This window comes from Neodiprion fabricii, chromosome 4, assembly GCF_021155785.1.
Source record: "Neodiprion fabricii isolate iyNeoFabr1 chromosome 4, iyNeoFabr1.1, whole genome shotgun sequence".
Taxonomy (NCBI): Eukaryota; Metazoa; Arthropoda; class Insecta; order Hymenoptera; family Diprionidae; genus Neodiprion; species Neodiprion fabricii.
In genome coordinates, this window is record NC_060242.1 from 39,774,508 (window position 1) to 39,791,687 (window position 17,180).

A 17,180-nucleotide genomic window follows, 5' to 3' on the forward strand; every position below is an offset into this window, starting at 1 on the left:
GCCATGCGAAAATATAATACATGATATATTTTCCTCGACCCAACCCGACCCGACCCACAGAATTCTGGTACCCATGTTACGTTCCAAGCTCGATTTACAAACCTTGTAGTGTTTAGGTTCACGAACTTCGATGACCTGGTCGTGTGGATTCCTTGTTCAGCTTGTCTCAATTTAGAACCATGTTTTTGTGGATCGTGCCAATTCTCACTGCGCAAGATTGAAATAATTCGTTTTACAGAACACTTTAATTTAAAATACGCATCTACTAACAATGAGATGTTCTTTGAATTGATTTTCGAAGTTTGGTTTTACAATATTGTTCGATGGTTCTAAGTGTGAGCGTTTTGTAATCTAGAATGATCTGGATTGCTCGATGTTTTGAAGTTCGTTCCGAATGGTTGAAAGTCTTAATTTGTTCTGTGGTCTTTGGTGTCTAAAGTGATTCTCTCTTGCATTAGTTTGGTTTTAAAGTGGGAGTTTTGAAGAGACTCTTAATTGGTCTTTATTTACGTCAGTGCAACACGATTAGTTTTAAAAGAAACCGAACGGTGCAGTGCTGATCAGATATAAGTTAGTTGCAAGAATGCTTTTCTGAGGTCTGAGAATGATACTTTGTGAACATGCAAGACCATTGCACACTGAGGTGGTAACTGAATTTTCTAACACCCCAAAGTTTTTTCCAATCATTCTTCATTTTACTTTCACAAACAACCCTGATTCAAGCACGCTGACTTTAAAATTCTACTTTAAAGCCGGTTCTGGGGTCAACTGAAGCTAATAGTAAATAATAAAAATATAATATAAAATAATAAAAATGTAGTTCTAGCTACAAAATGAAAATTAGTTTTGTAGCCGTTACCAGAAAGTCTAACTTACTCACTATTCTTTCTCATTACGATCACTGTTAATATATTTTTTTTGTAACCGTTGTGAAAATTTAATGCTTGTGCAACAATAAATTGATGTTAAAGCTTTATTTAACTAAAAAAGTAGAGTAAACCGAAAAAACTGATTTTTCGTTGCAATTACCAAAAAAGGATCGACGATAGCGCAAAATGGTTACGTGTACGTCGTTTTTCGTAATTGCAACAATATTCTAATAGTTTTTTTTCCGATTCATCAAGTTGCATCAAACATCTCAATAATCTATGTTCCTATCCAACTGCAATACTGTCTGATTGTGAAGGACGTCACATTACGTGATCCACGACCAGTATACCCGTGAGCTATACCGGATCTTTTTCTTACATTGTTGTGTATAATCTACCTGAAATACCCGTTTTATTGGAATTGGAATTTGATGATGCCATTAACTGAGCCCGTCAGCCACTTTCATTGTATTCATTAGTCCCGTAATTTTGAATATATTTGCGCTATTTGTACAGTTGCAGTATATCAACATCACCTGTTCCATGTTTACCATGACCAACATCACGTCTTGTTCTGCTTGTTCCGTGTTTACGCAATATCAAATCTATGATATCTGCAATATGCAAGCCAATGTATTCAGCGATCCATTCCGTGCCAGTATATGTATTGTTAATTTATATATCTGTAGGCATTGCTGATGTACCTACAATTTTCATCGCACAATTAAGAAACCTTATGCACTTTACTCGTTTTTATTGATTACTTCGTTCGTGACAAAACTTTTCTCTGATCAATCTAATAAATCTAATATTGTACTATAATCATTGTTTTTAATTATTCTTACATACGTTTTATTCCGTGAGTGTGTGTGTGTGTGTGTGAATTATTATACGTATTGCAATGAGATCCGACGAAGATCCGTTATAAAATTCTGCTTCATCCACCGAGCAGGGGCGCCGTTTCGCTGAGAACAAAAAGTAAAAAAATATGTAGACAGCAAGTTCAATTAACGGGTTTGCTACATCTGGAATCTTGCGTCACTGTGCTTGAAAACTATTGCTAATTCAGTGAAAATTGTTGCTAAACTTCAATAGCTAAAATTCTTGCCGTCTCTATATCAACACTAAAATTTGTTGGTCCGGCGAATTATTTTTCAATGTGTAGGAATCCCACGGTGAGGCTAATTGATGTGTTACTATAGAGTTGCTTTTTCACGAACCACTGTTTTTGTCATGTGAGTCAGGTAACTGAAATATAAAACTGGAGTTGTGTATAATAAGGGCCAACATCAGGAAAAATCAATTCTGTCACCGACACTTTCGCGTATAACACGTCCAATTACAAGCATGCACCCTGATCGAAGCTAGCCAGCCATACAATCAGTACCTTCAGAATACGTATCAATTATCATCGAACAATTTCATCATCTTGGCTGTTCGCTCAACAGATGCTTAAAAAAGAGGACTTCATATAAATAAATTGCAGCCTCACTCAATACATAGTTGAGACACGCATTTGTTTAAAAAAAACTTTGTCTTGTTCTATGCATGTATGGTGGTGACAAAACGATCTGTAAGATCAAAAACCTCACAGGATTGCTATCCATAGTAGACGGGTAATATGCGTTTAATATAATGGACAAACCACTATAAATTTATTATAAACTACAAATTCTCGGGCTTTCTTTTTGTTATGACTATTTTTAATTTCACTTTTCAGTACTATTTTTATTTCAGGTGGCCACAACCCATATACCTCTCTTTAAACAACCTCTTCAACTCATTCATCTCCACCTTTCAGACCCGTAACAATACACACTATTTTCACTTCTTTACATTAAATAAACGTGCGACAATGCCAGGTGTAATTATTTTGCTCCACCTTCGTTTGATCCAAAATTGCACGTAATAACTATCAGTATCGTTTGAAAACGGTCGTACGTATATAATGTCCTTTATGTTATGAACACTTAAAAATTGATCCAGTGACGGAAGAATTTAAAATTTTTTTAATACACTAAATAATTTCGAATTGACAATAATTAAGATTTAGCATTTCGAAAATTGAGAAAACAAATTGTTTTTATAGGTCTATCCACATTATACATATCCACTTACCTCTTTGAAATTTTGGACAAAATCCAGAGAATTACTTTCACTTTTACCATATCTGTATTAACGTTCTTGCCGTAACGCGAAAAATGTTTCAGAATTTCGTGGATATTCTGAAATCTTGAGTCATTGTATTTTATCAATCGATAATCCTGAAGTTGTTCAAAAAGTGACGATGGTATATTACCAGCGTCTGCCACTCAATAACTGATGGTTATGAAGAACTTCTTCTTACCTGCGTGGCCAGTCACTTGGTTAATAACACATAAAACTGCTAATATCTCCAAATCTGTCCAGATCCAACTAACTGTTGCGAAAAATAATCCAGGGTCAACAGTTCTTATATGCGAATGACGCCGCGCCGTGCAGAAACCGCTGCATGTTTCGATAGACGGTTGGGACCAGAGCCGAGCAAGTGTCGGCTGTGTTTACGGATTGCTGTCGCCCGCAGTGTCAGGCGTAAATTTGAATACCACAAACCTGAAGCCTACTTACCCGCCGAGTAATGGTCACCAAAATTTGTCCAGAAGTAATCGTTTTCGAATTCTTCCGTCACACACAAATCAAAGACATCACGGTTTCCCGATTTTTTGGAACCAACTGACAAAGTTAGGCTGATGAAAATGTATTTCGAAATAATTTTAACCTTTAAAAATAATGTCTTAAGTTGACATTTTTTAACGCGCGCGTTCATTTTACGTCAATTTTCTGACACAAATCGACGCTACGTGATTCCATTATTCGGATCTAACGCAATAACCTAATGAAATCACTTAGCGTCGTGTTGTGTCAGAAAATTGACGTTAAAAGAAGCGCCCAATGTGACCGACAAAGTTGACTGTCATAACATAGCACTGTTTGTATCGTTTGTATACTTCGAAGAACGCATACCTATTTTCCGACCGTTATTCGACATGATTTAAGACTGTAGCCGTTGTTGGCTGCTGTATTAAATTAAAAAGGTTAAGAATTGTCGAAGCCTTTCCCCTTGCTGGTTGTGATTAAACATGTCGACACAAATGAAAACCTAAGCCCCTATTCGCCAGTCTCTTTGATTAGAGAGTCACTAGCATTGCCCAATGGTCCATGACCCATGATGCATTTTTGTTACGCGCGGGATTGCGCATGCGCTTGCTGCGCAACAACAAAATAAAATGGCCGCATAGTGAGATAAATAGAGAGTACGAAGAGTAAATAAATAATTCGCGTGGCTCGGTTGTTAAAACGGTCGTCAGGACGATCGAATGTTATCGAAAAGAATCAATTATCCCAGCCCCGAATAGCCGCTGGTAATATCGGCCCGCAGCTCGGTAACAATACCCAATAGAGTGATAAGAAAAAATAGTGCAATCGTGTGCATGCGGTTAATTCCCGATACCACAAAACACGATGCTCCGTTTACGAAGCGATACGAAAAGGCGAGTTCGGCTGGTGTAGCTCACGAGATCTGTACCGCAGCATGAAGGAGATGCTTGGAGGTTGCTGCGTATGTTCGGACGAGAGGGGTTGGACGGAGAATCCGTTGGTTTATTGTGATGGCCAGGGGTGCACGGTCGCCGTACACCAAGGTATAACACACATCTGTATTATCGCCCCCTCAGCTCCCCTCCTCTTCCCCCCCACCCCCCTCCTGGTCCACCTCTTCATAATCCCTGTTTCTTAACCTAGTGGAAATCAGGAGTTTGGAATTGCTTCCCCGCCGCAGGTCTCGAGACTGCTCTTCTCTTATTGTATGATTAAAATTTCAGCCGACTCTACGATACGTCAGAATGAAACGAAACAATCTTAGGCAACTTGGTTTTATCGAATAGGTTAGATCAAGTTCTGAAATGATGAAATGATCCTTCGACTCTAATCAACCCTCACGCAATGAGACCTATTTTGTACTTTCCTAAAACTCTTTGTTTCGATGGTACTCGATGAACGTTAAAACGTTGACAAGAAAATAAACCAGCGATTCATATTCGTTCCCACTTGCAGTAAACTATATAATTCGATCAATATCTTTTTAAAATACGGCTTCTTTAACTTTAATAGCAGCCCTCAAATTATACGAAAAGTTGTTAAAGGTTACAACGGTATCGGTAGAAAAACACATTTGCTTTATATATCAATTATTACTACTTGAGTTTTATTCTCACCATCTGCTGTATCATCTCCTTGTTCTACAGTCATTAAAAAGACCTCCTCTGTGATTTAACCGCCACATCAAAGGTTCACGTTACATTCTCTCCACTCTAAATAGCTGGAAAGGAACATGATACGAAGCATTGTGTGACCTGTGCATTTTGAGAACAACAAGCAAGCAGAAATTGAATATTTCGTTGTTATTCATCTAAACATTTTGAGATTAAATTATTCAGTCATTATTTTTCCTTAACAATACGTATGATGAAATATGTATGATCTTCATTTACCATGAATTAGACAATTAAAATCTGTATCAATGCTTTGCAGCTTGTTATGGGATTGTTACGGTACCAACTGGCCCATGGTATTGCAGAAAATGTGAATCGCAGGAACGTAGCGCACGGGTGGTAAGTTACTTTCATCAGTGAGTGATACTGGAATTATTCAAGATTTTTAATACGTTAAAAAGAGTTCTCACATTGATCGAAACTTCCTTCATTCGATGAACATCTTGACTTAAATTATTTTTAAGGATAGCAGAAGATGATGCATTTAACGAATACCAGTTGTTGCATAAGTTGATCAACCTTTTGCAGTCATGAAAGAAACTTGCATATGTGTAAATTTGTGTCAAGGTTCTAAAGACGCTTGACTATAGTAATTTTCTTTTGTGTTATATAACTTTGCTGAGGTAAATGTTGAAAGGAAATGAAGCAGCATCTAAAAATAGGCAAACAAGAAAATCAGTAATTATAAATTCTAAGCAATATGTACAACGAAAAAAGGTTCTTCAAGTTCCCTGTTTTTCATTACCTTTGTATTTTTCACCTTTCAATCCAACGATGTGCTTCTACTAATTAAAAAAATGACTTATAACCGTGCATTAGATGGGACTTATTTTTAATGGTAAACGTAGACTAGGCAGAGGTAGGCTGTAGTAATTGTGTGGTTGTGATGCAAAATGTTGGAGCAGCGCTGCGAGCTGTGCCCAAGCAGGGATGGAGCTCTCAAGAGAACGGATCAGGCGGGCTGGGCGCACGTTGTGTGTGCTCTTTACATACCTGAGGTCAGATTTGGCAACGTTACAACGATGGAGCCAATTATCCTGCAATTGATACCATCGGAGCGATTCAGTAAGGTAAATAAACCATGCGTCATCCGAATACTAATTTAAAAATGATTGATCGTGTCAAAATGTTATTTTGTCAATCATTTTCCTATCTTCTCAATTCTTCTGTATTCATTTCACTATCGCTATCACATCCATGATGTTCGTTTTTCAAGAATAAGGGTGTTGCCCATGTTACAAATTTATCCTATGTCCTCAGACATGTTACATCTGTGAGGAACAAGGCAGAGGCGGCAGGGCTAATGTGGGAGCTTGTATGCAATGTAACAAAGCAGGTTGCAGACAACAATTTCATGTTACTTGTGCTCAGGCTCTGGGACTGCTTTGCGAAGAAGCTGGTAATTATTTGGACAACGTAAAATACTGCGGTTATTGTCAGCATCATTATTCAAAACTGGTGAGTATTCCGAATGTTGTCGGTGCTGTTACAGAATTGAAGATTATTCAATTTTAGCAAAATGATTCCGTACGAATTGTTTCAATCAATTTCGATAGCTTGTGTTCATATGTTACTCAGTTCGTTAGTATTTTTGCATTGACAGTATGATTGGCACAGTTGAAAATGATTTTTAATTATCATTGAGAAAAAGTGATCACGATTATTGAATGTAATTAATGTATTTTTCTGCTTTTTAGAGTCCTGTAATTGATTTAGTAAATAAATTGAATAATCATACTGTTGAATTACAGAAAAAAGGGGGTAACGTTAAAACAATTCCTCCATATAAACCAATCCCAGCAGACAACGGTTCTTCGGATTCGTCGCCCGAAAAAGAGGCTGAAACACCTGTAAAAACGTCGAGCAGCGGTAAGCGCAAGAGTTCAAACTCAAAGATGAACGCGGCGTCGTCGTCGTCGTCGTCTAGTTCAAAGAGTAAATCAAGCGCTAGTCCTAGCTTAGAAATAAATGGAAATGCCGACGAAAAAAGTGGAAGTGGTCGTAATACGCCTAAAGAAAATTCTTCCAACACAAGTAAATTCACCACCTCAAATTTCGTAGAGACCGTTGTCACTCAGTCGGAGAGTGTTTTTGGGCACGAGAACGTTACTGCAAAGTCTGGATCTAATTCAAATGTGATTCACAAAAGCAGCAGCCTGTCCAAATCCAGTTCCTCCACGTCCGGTAAGGCCTCTAGCCATGTGAACAAAAAGAGAAAAACCGGCGCCCGAACACCGACTGTTATTGGAAATGAAAATTCAAATCATTCCGTTAGTTCCGAGGCAAGTGGTTCGGTTGTTGTCGCTGTTAGTTCAGTCCTTCAGCAAACTATTAACACTAACATTGTTCTACCAACCGTTACCGAAGCTACCAGTCTGAGTACAACCACCGATCCTGAAAAAACAAAAAAGGTAAATTCCTCTTACCTTTTTTCACGTTCAAAGTGGGCATTTTGCATGACAAATTTCTGTCTCAAAATAACGGAGCCATAGCATTTCGCGTTGAATATATACCATTCACTGACAGAGTCATATTTTACAGTCGAAAATAGAGAGTCCGCCGGCACAATCATCCTTGCATCCTCCAATCACAACTGAGACTACAACAACAACACCAGTTATAACATTGATCACTCAAGCTCAACCTTCAGTTCCTGCTCAGTCACCTACCACGACTTCCAACAGCATTGTTGTCTCTGTGCCGTTGACGGCGACTTCTCTTCCCAGCTCCGTTCAGAGTGTTGTTACAAACGCTCCCACCCTCTACCAGCAAATACAGCAAAGTGTAGTCACTACAGCTGCTACCAATGATTCCAAACGAAGTCCAATTCCAGCTGACGACATGCCAAACAAGAGATCACGGTGAGTCTAGAATAAAAAAGCGTTAATGTTTACTGCATATCAAAAAAATTTCAAGTTTTCCTCCAAGTTTTGAAGTACTATTATACCGGGTATTATAAGTTCGATATTTTCAACGGAAATTATCTGGTTCCATGATTAACCACGATTATTTTATTCAATATATTACATGGCGTTACAGAGAAAAACAATTACTAATAAATATTTGTTTCTTGGATATGAAGGTCAATGAAAACAAACGTCAATTTGTTGACGTTTCGGCCCGGTCGGGGGCCTTCCTCAGAACGAATTTTTTTTAATATGATAATCTGGTGCGAGAATTTTTTTGATAATAAAGCATGATATGGAACATGCCGATGACACAGAATTACAGAATACAATTTTAAAATACACTGTTACATTATACGGTGCAATACGGAACTCCCAAGCACACATCGTGGAACAAGATTACTGGCAAGGAAGGAAAGAAATTGAAATTAGATGACCGTTGGAGACGTTCATACAACAATGGTCGGACTAGAAGAAAAGCTCTTTCCTTCCTTGCCAGTAATCTTGTTCCATGATGTATGCTTGGGAGTTCCGTATTGCACCGTATAATGTAACAGTGTATTTTAAAATTATATTCTGTAATTCTATGTCATTGGCATGTTCCACATCGTGCTTTATTATCCAAAAAATTGCTCGTACCAGATTATCGTATTAAAAAAAATTCGTTCTGAGGAGGGCCCCCACCCGGGACGAAACGTTAACAAATTGACGTTTGTTTTCATTGACCTTCATATCCAAGAAACAAATATTTATTCGTCATTGTCGAGGTCAAAAAAATCATATACAAAAACAATTAATGTACATTTTTATTGACTATCAACATGTTGAAAGATGCAGCTGATACCTGCTGTTTAAAATAGCAACTAGGAAACCAGCATAGTTTCATCACTCATCCTAAGCCCAAAAAAATGTGTTATACTTCAGTTACAGTGAAACATCTCAATAGCGAACATATCTTTGGGACTGAAAATATTGTCCGTTATTAAAGAGTGTCCGCTATTCAGAACAATATTAAGGTGTACATTGTATACTTCTGGAGATTTTTAGGCTGCCCGTTGTAAAGAGGAATCTGTTGTCGGGAGGTGTCTATTAATAAAAGTTTCACTGTAAATGTAACTGCAGTTATTCTCAGCCGATTCAGGAAATTATTTGTCAATGATATAGCGTGAGCTCTATTTCAAGCCAAAATATAATCAATCAGCAGAAATTCAAAAGTATTAGATATGAAATATTCGCTCTTTTTTGTGATGCTGAGATTATCTTTCATAACTCCGATGGATGTTCTCAGACCAGATGTTTACAAATTTGAAAAAAAAAATTCAACTTTTTTTCAATTGTAAGATAAAAGAAATTGCGTGCATGATCAATGCGGGAGGCGTTTTTATTCGTCCTAGAAGTTTCAGCAAAGTATGGAAAACTGGTAGGTCATTGTTTATCTGTGAATTTTCAGCCAATCCGCTTGCGAATGATGCATTATTTGAACTTTTTTCGCGCAAGATCGAACCGCTGAACAAAACAGGGATGATATCGACGTCATGGACGTTATTCGAGTTCGATAGCCGCGTTCAAAATGGCCGGTGTGAGGGGTAAACAAGAAGCAGGTTGTTCTAACCTCATTTAAGTGCAATAATATCTGGATTCGATTGAGAATATCGGTGATTTATAGTGAAATAAAACATTATATCATATGAAGAAGTTCATTCCGCAAGTGTGAGTCATATTTCGGAACCCATATGTTTTCACACTTACGTTAAAAATCAGTTTTACTGACATAAAAATCAACTGTTTATAACAGTAGTACGGCCTTTGTACGTATATCGGGCACAGTAGTTCACTTCAGGTCATGCCACTGCTATGGATTTTCATAAAAATAGAAATTAAACCGCCCTGATAGTCCCCCTACATTTGGAAAAATCGTATTACTACTAGATCGGCTAGCTGACTACTCTTCAACGTCTATTTCCGCTTTTAATCGTGTATCAAATATCACCCTTTTCAAGGTTATGTTCGATCATTATTTACAAATGAGATCGTACTAAGCTGTAAATACACACCCCTCCACAATTACTATCCCACAATCAACCTGAAAATGTCACTTTACCAACACTCCGTAAATTATCAAATATTTGTCCGTTTTATTTTTCTATCTTTTTTCATTCTTAATCATATTGGCGGTGGTAAAAAGATGAGGCCTTATTAATAGAAATTTTTTTTCCAGTAGATCAGAGATCTACTTATCCTTTTCATAGCTTGTGATGAAAGCACATTCCTCAGTATTTCCCAGTTGTCAATTAAGCGTTGCGTTCTCTCAGGGTATGGAAATTCAATAATAATGATTCAAAGTTTCGTTTTTTCAGGTCACACTCGTCGGACAAGCCGGATAAACTGCGGAAGCCGAAACGGGGCGGCACTTCGAGCAGTCAGCCGGTTCCGCCACCGCCACTAACAACAACGACAATATCAACAACCCTTCCCAATAGTATAGTCAGCACAACTAAACGCGGAAGTCGAAGTAATCATCCAACGCCACCACCGCTGATAACCGTGGCCCCAGTACCATCCATAATTCAAGGGCCCAGCCAAGCAGTCGGTCACTTCAGCAGTGTCGGAACTGGTTCAGGGATGGGACCTACTGTCAAAGATTCACCACCTAGCAGCCCTGGTTCGGAAAGCATGAGCAACTCTGGACCTGTTCGACGAAAGCGCAAAAGCGCTGGAGGAGCTTCTACCACACCAACACCTTCCACGTCAAGTTCCACTCCGACAGCCATGGCGAACAGTACTAAGGATGAAAAAGATGTAAAATTGTGAGTAAAATTTCAGTTTTTATACATTCGGTTTTGATAATTTGAAAGATGTTATAAAACCAGCAATAATCATTTTTACGTAATTTCCAGACAACGTAGCATAAAAATTTGAGTTACATGATCATTTTTCTAATTCTGGAACATTTGCTTCTGATTAATAGGTTCCAAAATGGTATCAGTGCACCACATATGCTTGGGAATCAATTGAATCCCACTTCTACAATGGCACAAAAAATGTCTGATACTCTCACCCAAGAATTAGAGGCTCACTCGATTTTCACCGAAGCTAATAATCCTACGAGCAGCTTGGTTGGACCACAGTTACACAGTCATGTCATTGCCTCTGTGAGTGCTCGTTTGATTATATGTGTTAAAAACGTTTTTCTTTATCCATTCATCCGTAAAGTTTTTGATTTTGATTTTTTATTTTTCTTCCCCACTTCTGTAATCATCAACAATTATTTATTACTCGCGGTCAAAAGTCTCGGTCAAAACTCGCATTTTCATTACCAACAATATTTGACATATAGGTAAGATCCAACCAATCTGCACCCGCGACAACGTCTTTATCGTCCGTTTTCGCAACTAACACTGGTCCAAATACTGGCAGTTCTGGTGGCAATGTGTTGGGTGGAGGTGCAATTCCTCAGACATTGGATCAACTACTTGAAAGGCAGTGGGAACAAGGCAGTCAATTTCTCATGGAACAGGCCCAGCACTTTGACAGTAAGTGTACGGCAAGAAAACATTAGCTTCGCTTTTTTTTCCAAATGCGTGGCTGATGGGGCAAAATAAGTGACTGTATGCAAATAACAGTTAAAAAAAAAAAAATTCCCATCTGCTATCGTAAACTTTTAACCATCTCTGTACAGAGCTAAGTGATTTATTCTGCTGATTTTTTTTATCCTGTGCACGAAATTAGAACTTTAATATGCTGCTTTCAACAGTAACCTATGCAATTGTACAGCACATAAGCTTGTAGTTTTACTCCTGTATCTCTCCATGAATTATTGAATTATTATAGTTGCATATCTGTTTGAAATCGGTATTACGCTTACATTAAACTTTTTTGCATTTAAAAATTATTTTAAATCATTAGCAGTGTCGATCGACTACACTAGATCTTCAAATTTTGTTTGTGTGTTTGTCACACAAATTCACCACTAATTTTTTCAATCACAGTTGCCTCTCTTTTATCGTGCTTACATCAATTGCGAGCGGAAAATCTGAGGTTGGAAGAGCATGTCAACAGTCTGCTGCAAAGAAGAGATCACCTGCTAGCAGTGAATGCTCGGCTAGCTATTCCACTGACCACACAACCAAACACACATACAGGTAAATAAACGACGCAAGGGATTCGGTAGCTTTGTTTCGACTTGTGTATCTCAAATGCATATTCGTATTCGTTTCACTATGGTAGATTCTCTTTTTCATATAGTGAACAACATACATCCTTCGGTGAATCCGACGCATTCGAATATTCCGCATTCGGATATCCAGCCAGGAGGACCCGCCCCAGTTTCTCGGGTCAACCGTGAAGCCAGAGTGAATAATAGCTACTTACCTCATTCAAGTTCTAGTTCGCATTCCACTGTCATGGAAAACGGATTACCACCCGACCCTTCCCCACCTGCAGCTGCCTCCTTGACACAATACCAACACAGAGGCTCACTTGTTCCTCCCCAACCAAGTCCAACGATCAGGTAATTTCATTCAAGACACTCAATCATTGTGAACATTATCATCACCACAACAATAACTTGAAATCTTGATGAATCGTTAACATTATGCTTCCACTGTGAAAGTAAAAATTGTCCAAATTAATATACAGGTACAATGCATCTTCTTTTGTAACCATATTTTCAAATTTTTGCAATTGATTGAGATATGTACATTAATTGATCACAAATATCGGGCCGCCCTTAGTTATCGAATGGTTTGATATATATTTTAAAACACTTTGTAACGTACAGTTGTTTTTCTTTCTTTCGTGAAAGGCATGGTCCAGCAGGGACTGGTTATCATCAAGCTCAACCTAGCAATATCGTTTCGCCTGCAAGTGCAAACAGCTCGGGTGTCGTTCGAAATTCATCGGTGACACCAGATCCTCTGCGAGGTGTACCTAGGTAAGATTTTCAATTGCCTAAGTAGTATGTCACGTATTTTGTAACTCCATAAATTTTACTATAATTCAACATGTGCTATTTTGCGCCCTTTTTCAGATCCGTGGCGCCTTCATCGAGCAACTATATGCCCACACTGTACCAGCAAACAATGTCCAACTTGGCTAGCAGTCAAGCGGGAAGCATACACAACATACATTCACACGGACCTGCGCCTACCAGCCACGGACCTCCGGGCAAACCCAGCTGAAGGTAGGTGCGAGCCCAGAACGGGCACAACGTTGCATCTTCAACTAGATCTCAGGCTACACCTTGCGCTAGCGAGCCGCGTTTTCATCATAAGCGGTAAACTGCTCGGAGTTATACTAATATACAGATCGGCAGTATACGTATTGATACGGGAAAGAAGAGAATGAGGTGAATTTTATGAATGTAAGTATAATCAAGTCGTGAGGTTGAGGCAACACGAAAATTTAGTTGCCTCGAGAGAATATCTATCTTGTCCTTGTTAAATCATCTTCAATGGAAGTTAACTGTGTCCTGTGACAGAATTTTACTTGCAATTAGAAGAGGGTTTACATTCATTGAACTTTTTATTCGAGGGTATTAATTTGCATCAATTTTCCTTTTATTCCATTCATTTTTCATATATTGATACGTATCGTATGCACGCAATTATTGTCTTTGAACGATTCGTTTCAGCGAAAAAATTCTTGCGGGTAATAAAGAATCGACTGCATATCTAGGCCGAATAGAATTAACAGTTATCAGCGTATTTTAATTGTGAGAGAAAAAAAAATGATTACTCTCCCACAGTCTTTTCAACCGAATCACGTTATTCAGGATATGTATACGTATTTCAGGAATATGTTTATATTAAAATCCAATTTGGCAGTACAGAAAAAATTTCTATACGTCTGTATTTTTGACGAACGAATTCTCATTTACGGGGAATAATCCGTAAGTAGCACTTTTAGTATGCGAGATAAAGATATTGAATTAAAAACTTGCAAAATTTTATGTCAATGACACGGCACAATAGCTTTTAATTCTATTTTTGCGAGCAGTGCACCAGCTGTTTTATATGTTCTTCATATGCTACGCAGCAGGAAAAACAATTATAAAGAAATAAAATGGTCAGTTTAGCATGGTAAAATATTGAAAATGGAAAAAAAAAAAAAATCAACATGTTAAATTTTCTTCATACCAATTTGATGGAATCGTTAGCGTTTCATTATTTTTGGTATGAGCGGTAATAAGACTCAAGTCTCGTTCTTGGTTTATGTACAAAATAAAACAATGACGAATGTAAAACTGATTTTATCTTTGGGTGTGTTATTATTATTAATGATTGTTGTAATTATTACGTCTATCTTATGTTATTGTTAAAACACGATTAATAACCAGAATTAGAAGAAAAACGTCATTAAAATGTGACGGGGAAATTCTCGAACTATACAATGTATCACGTGTATGTCATTAGCATGCACGGAATTTTTCGCATTGGTGTTGTACGATTTTTTTTCCCTTGTACGTATGATATATAAAATCAAAGAGGCACATCCTTCAGCATCTTTGTTTTCTACATAAACTAAGGGTCATTCACTATATTATGATTGATTAGAGGCTGATTTTAGGGTATAACATTTTTAATTTTTAGGGTGTTTTAATTGCTACAAAAGGATCCGAATAAAATTTATTTGACAACAGCGATCAGATCTGTTTTTTGTTTGTATAGGGATAAAGAAAGTAAAAAATTTTTTGGTCCTTTCATTCATGAGGGTTTATATTTTCTGTCGATTTGAAAATTTTCGACAAATTTTCGATGACAACCAAAAACAGGTCTTCAATACTTATGAACTAATGAATTTTTAATTATGAGCTGGTATAAGAAGTTTTCTCGCATGTCAAAACAATCTTAAAATAGCGTTGTGTCAAAAATTGACACTTGACACTAAATATGAATAAAAATCCCACAGATGTACAAATATTAGAAACGTAAGTAAGTTTACTTATCGTGAAGGGGAGAAGGGGAAATGAATAGAATTAAAAAATAGCAATAATGATAGTAATTGTATAATAAATCATTTTAAATTACACACACGTACAATTGAATGTCCGTTAATGAAAATTGGTATGTGATTTCAAATTTAAAAGAATCAAGCAAAATTATCTGATGAACTATTTAAACGACAAATATATTTGAAATTTAATGTACAGCTGTTGGAAGATAATCAATTTCCACGTTGCTTTCATTTTGTAATTTAAGTATTATTATATTATTTCGGCTTTTCTCTTGGTTTCGTTTTGTTTTCAACCGCCGAATATAAATCTTTAATATGTCTAGCTACTACGTAACCGAATTTATAAGATCGACATAACGATTGGAAATATACATATAATAAAAAATTGTTCACGTATGTATAATAGATTCGTTTGCTAAATTTAACTCGCATACAAACTGCACCCAATATTGTAAATTTGGAATGAATTTTTTTTATCTTATTTCAAAACCAGTATCGAAAATTAATTGTGAACCATAAAAATTAATATTTAGTTGTATAATGTAAATGACAAACACTGCCTTCCATTAACGCCAATTTTGAAATAGGTCAACGCTCTTGTGAGCGTAGAAATTTATAGCGAGCATGAATTAGTATTATTTTATAATTATCATTAGTTGATTGACTATCTATTATTACTTAATGAATAAAAAACAAATCAATTGTGACATAGACTGCCGTAAAAAGACCGATCAGCCAGGGTATCCCAGGGACTACCCTTAGAAAATTCATTTTCAAAATTGCCAATCATCTCATCTTGTTTTGCGTTATTTATTTTGTTTCAAATCGCTTCTCAATAAAGAGCACAATAACCAACAATTTCAAAAATAATATTCCATTCATTTCTAAGAACATTCTATTGGGATATGGTTCGTATCTTCACCGAGAGTATAATCCGTTGAATGATGTATTAATTGACAAGTATAATTAGAATTCATTGTTTTTCCTATTAAAAATAAAATGATCGCATGTATATATACCTAAGCCACAAGCTGTGAGCTCACTTTATATTTACAGATGATTCAGTTTATTGTATACACATGAAATAACGCTTTGAATTTATTATTTTTGTCAAACCTTTTTTTTTCGCATATCATTCTTTATTCCGATTATTATCAATGCCGAGAGCAACAGATTACAATGATCGTAATAAAGTAATAGAGAGAATTCATTTCAATTTTTGAGGATAAGCAAACTCTTCTCTTAACAAAAGATCCGCTAAGAACTACAAATTCTTTGATTCTTCTTCGTCATTGAAACAAATTGATTGAGTAGACCTCTATTTATTACACATGCAAATTTCATTAGCGAATTAATGACAGCCTGATAGAATAACTTTACACATTGCTTGTGGAGAAAATTTATCACCTTCTTGTTTCTGTTTTTGTTATGAATTATTTTTTGTCTCTAAAACAGGAGTATTAGCACCTGTGTAAAAATATCATTTGCCCTCGATATTTCATCTAAGTCGCAAAAAAAAAAGAACACCACATATTTCTAAATCGATGAAAAGAAATGAATTTGCAAACCCTTTGAATGGCATTGAATGAATGGAAAAGAAAAGGTGAAAAGAAAGATAAAAATTGAATACAAGTTTTGAGTTTTTAATGTCAAAAATTGATAGAAAAAGGCAAATACAAACCTTTTATAAACAAGCATAAATGGGCATTTGAAAATTAGAAATAATCAGAGACCTACATGTATAAAAATCATACACACAACTTGTATATCATACATAAATTGCTAATAGAACGAAACACTGATCTAACAGACTAAAATTAAATATTACTCAGGGAATTAGTTTATTCTACTTCCTTCAATTTTATAATGAAATATGTAATAACGATAGTAATAATAACCATCATAATTAGTAGAGAGAAACAATTTGTCAACTATCTTGCAATGTTTATCACTCGTTCAGTTATCCGTTTCATGTTGTTGTTTTTTTTTTTTTTTTTTTTTTTTCTCCCCGTTTCCCGATTCATCTGCTTAATTTTACTGTTAAACCCAAACTTAATTTTATTATTATATTTGCGTTTTCTTTCTTTCCTTAAATGTAATTTCATATTTTGCCTGTCCTAATGGTATGTTTCTAAAGGCTT

The 17,180-nt window shown here is 36.4% G+C and overlaps 1 protein-coding gene and 1 long non-coding RNA gene across 6 annotated transcripts; one reads left to right on the forward strand and one right to left on the reverse strand.

The window, feature by feature from the left end:
* Nucleotides 1-4,139: 4,139 nt before the first annotated feature.
* Nucleotides 4,140-16,594, forward strand: LOC124179752 (protein AF-10). Of its 5 annotated transcripts, XM_046564456.1 has the most exons (14): nucleotides 4,140-4,549; nucleotides 5,439-5,518; nucleotides 6,079-6,249; nucleotides 6,440-6,637; nucleotides 6,931-7,048; nucleotides 7,241-7,590; nucleotides 7,721-8,040; nucleotides 10,443-10,892; nucleotides 11,054-11,237; nucleotides 11,423-11,618; nucleotides 12,075-12,227; nucleotides 12,313-12,595; nucleotides 12,890-13,018; nucleotides 13,115-16,594. In XM_046564456.1, exons 1-14 carry the CDS (start codon nucleotides 4,441-4,443, stop codon nucleotides 13,263-13,265), a joined length of 2,892 nt encoding a protein of 963 aa, XP_046420412.1. In that variant the 5' UTR covers nucleotides 4,140-4,440; the 3' UTR covers nucleotides 13,266-16,594. The 5 variants fall into 5 exon arrangements, with proteins under 5 accessions (XP_046420412.1, XP_046420408.1, XP_046420411.1 ...); XM_046564452.1 differs by having other exon boundaries at nucleotides 6,931-7,590; XM_046564455.1 differs by having other exon boundaries at nucleotides 6,931-7,590; nucleotides 12,331-12,595.
* LOC124179753 lies at nucleotides 5,041-6,083 on the reverse strand. Its single transcript, XR_006870148.1, has 3 exons — nucleotides 5,925-6,083; nucleotides 5,399-5,831; nucleotides 5,041-5,226 (listed from the first exon to the last, which is right to left on the reverse strand). It is a non-coding gene; the product is annotated as an uncharacterized LOC124179753 (long non-coding RNA).
* Nucleotides 16,595-17,180: the final 586 nt, after the last annotated feature.

Coding starts and splice junctions, on each gene's coding strand:
- LOC124179752 (XM_046564452.1), top strand. CDS start 4,441: ATGAAGGAGATGCTTGGAGGTTGCTGCGTATGTTCGGACGAGAGGGGT. Junction 7,591..7,720: donor ATCCTGAAAAAACAAAAAAG/GTAAATTCCTCT, acceptor CATATTTTACAG/TCGAAAATAGAGAGTCCGCC. Junction 12,596..12,889: donor CAACCAAGTCCAACGATCAG/GTAATTTCATTC, acceptor CTTTCGTGAAAG/GCATGGTCCAGCAGGGACTG.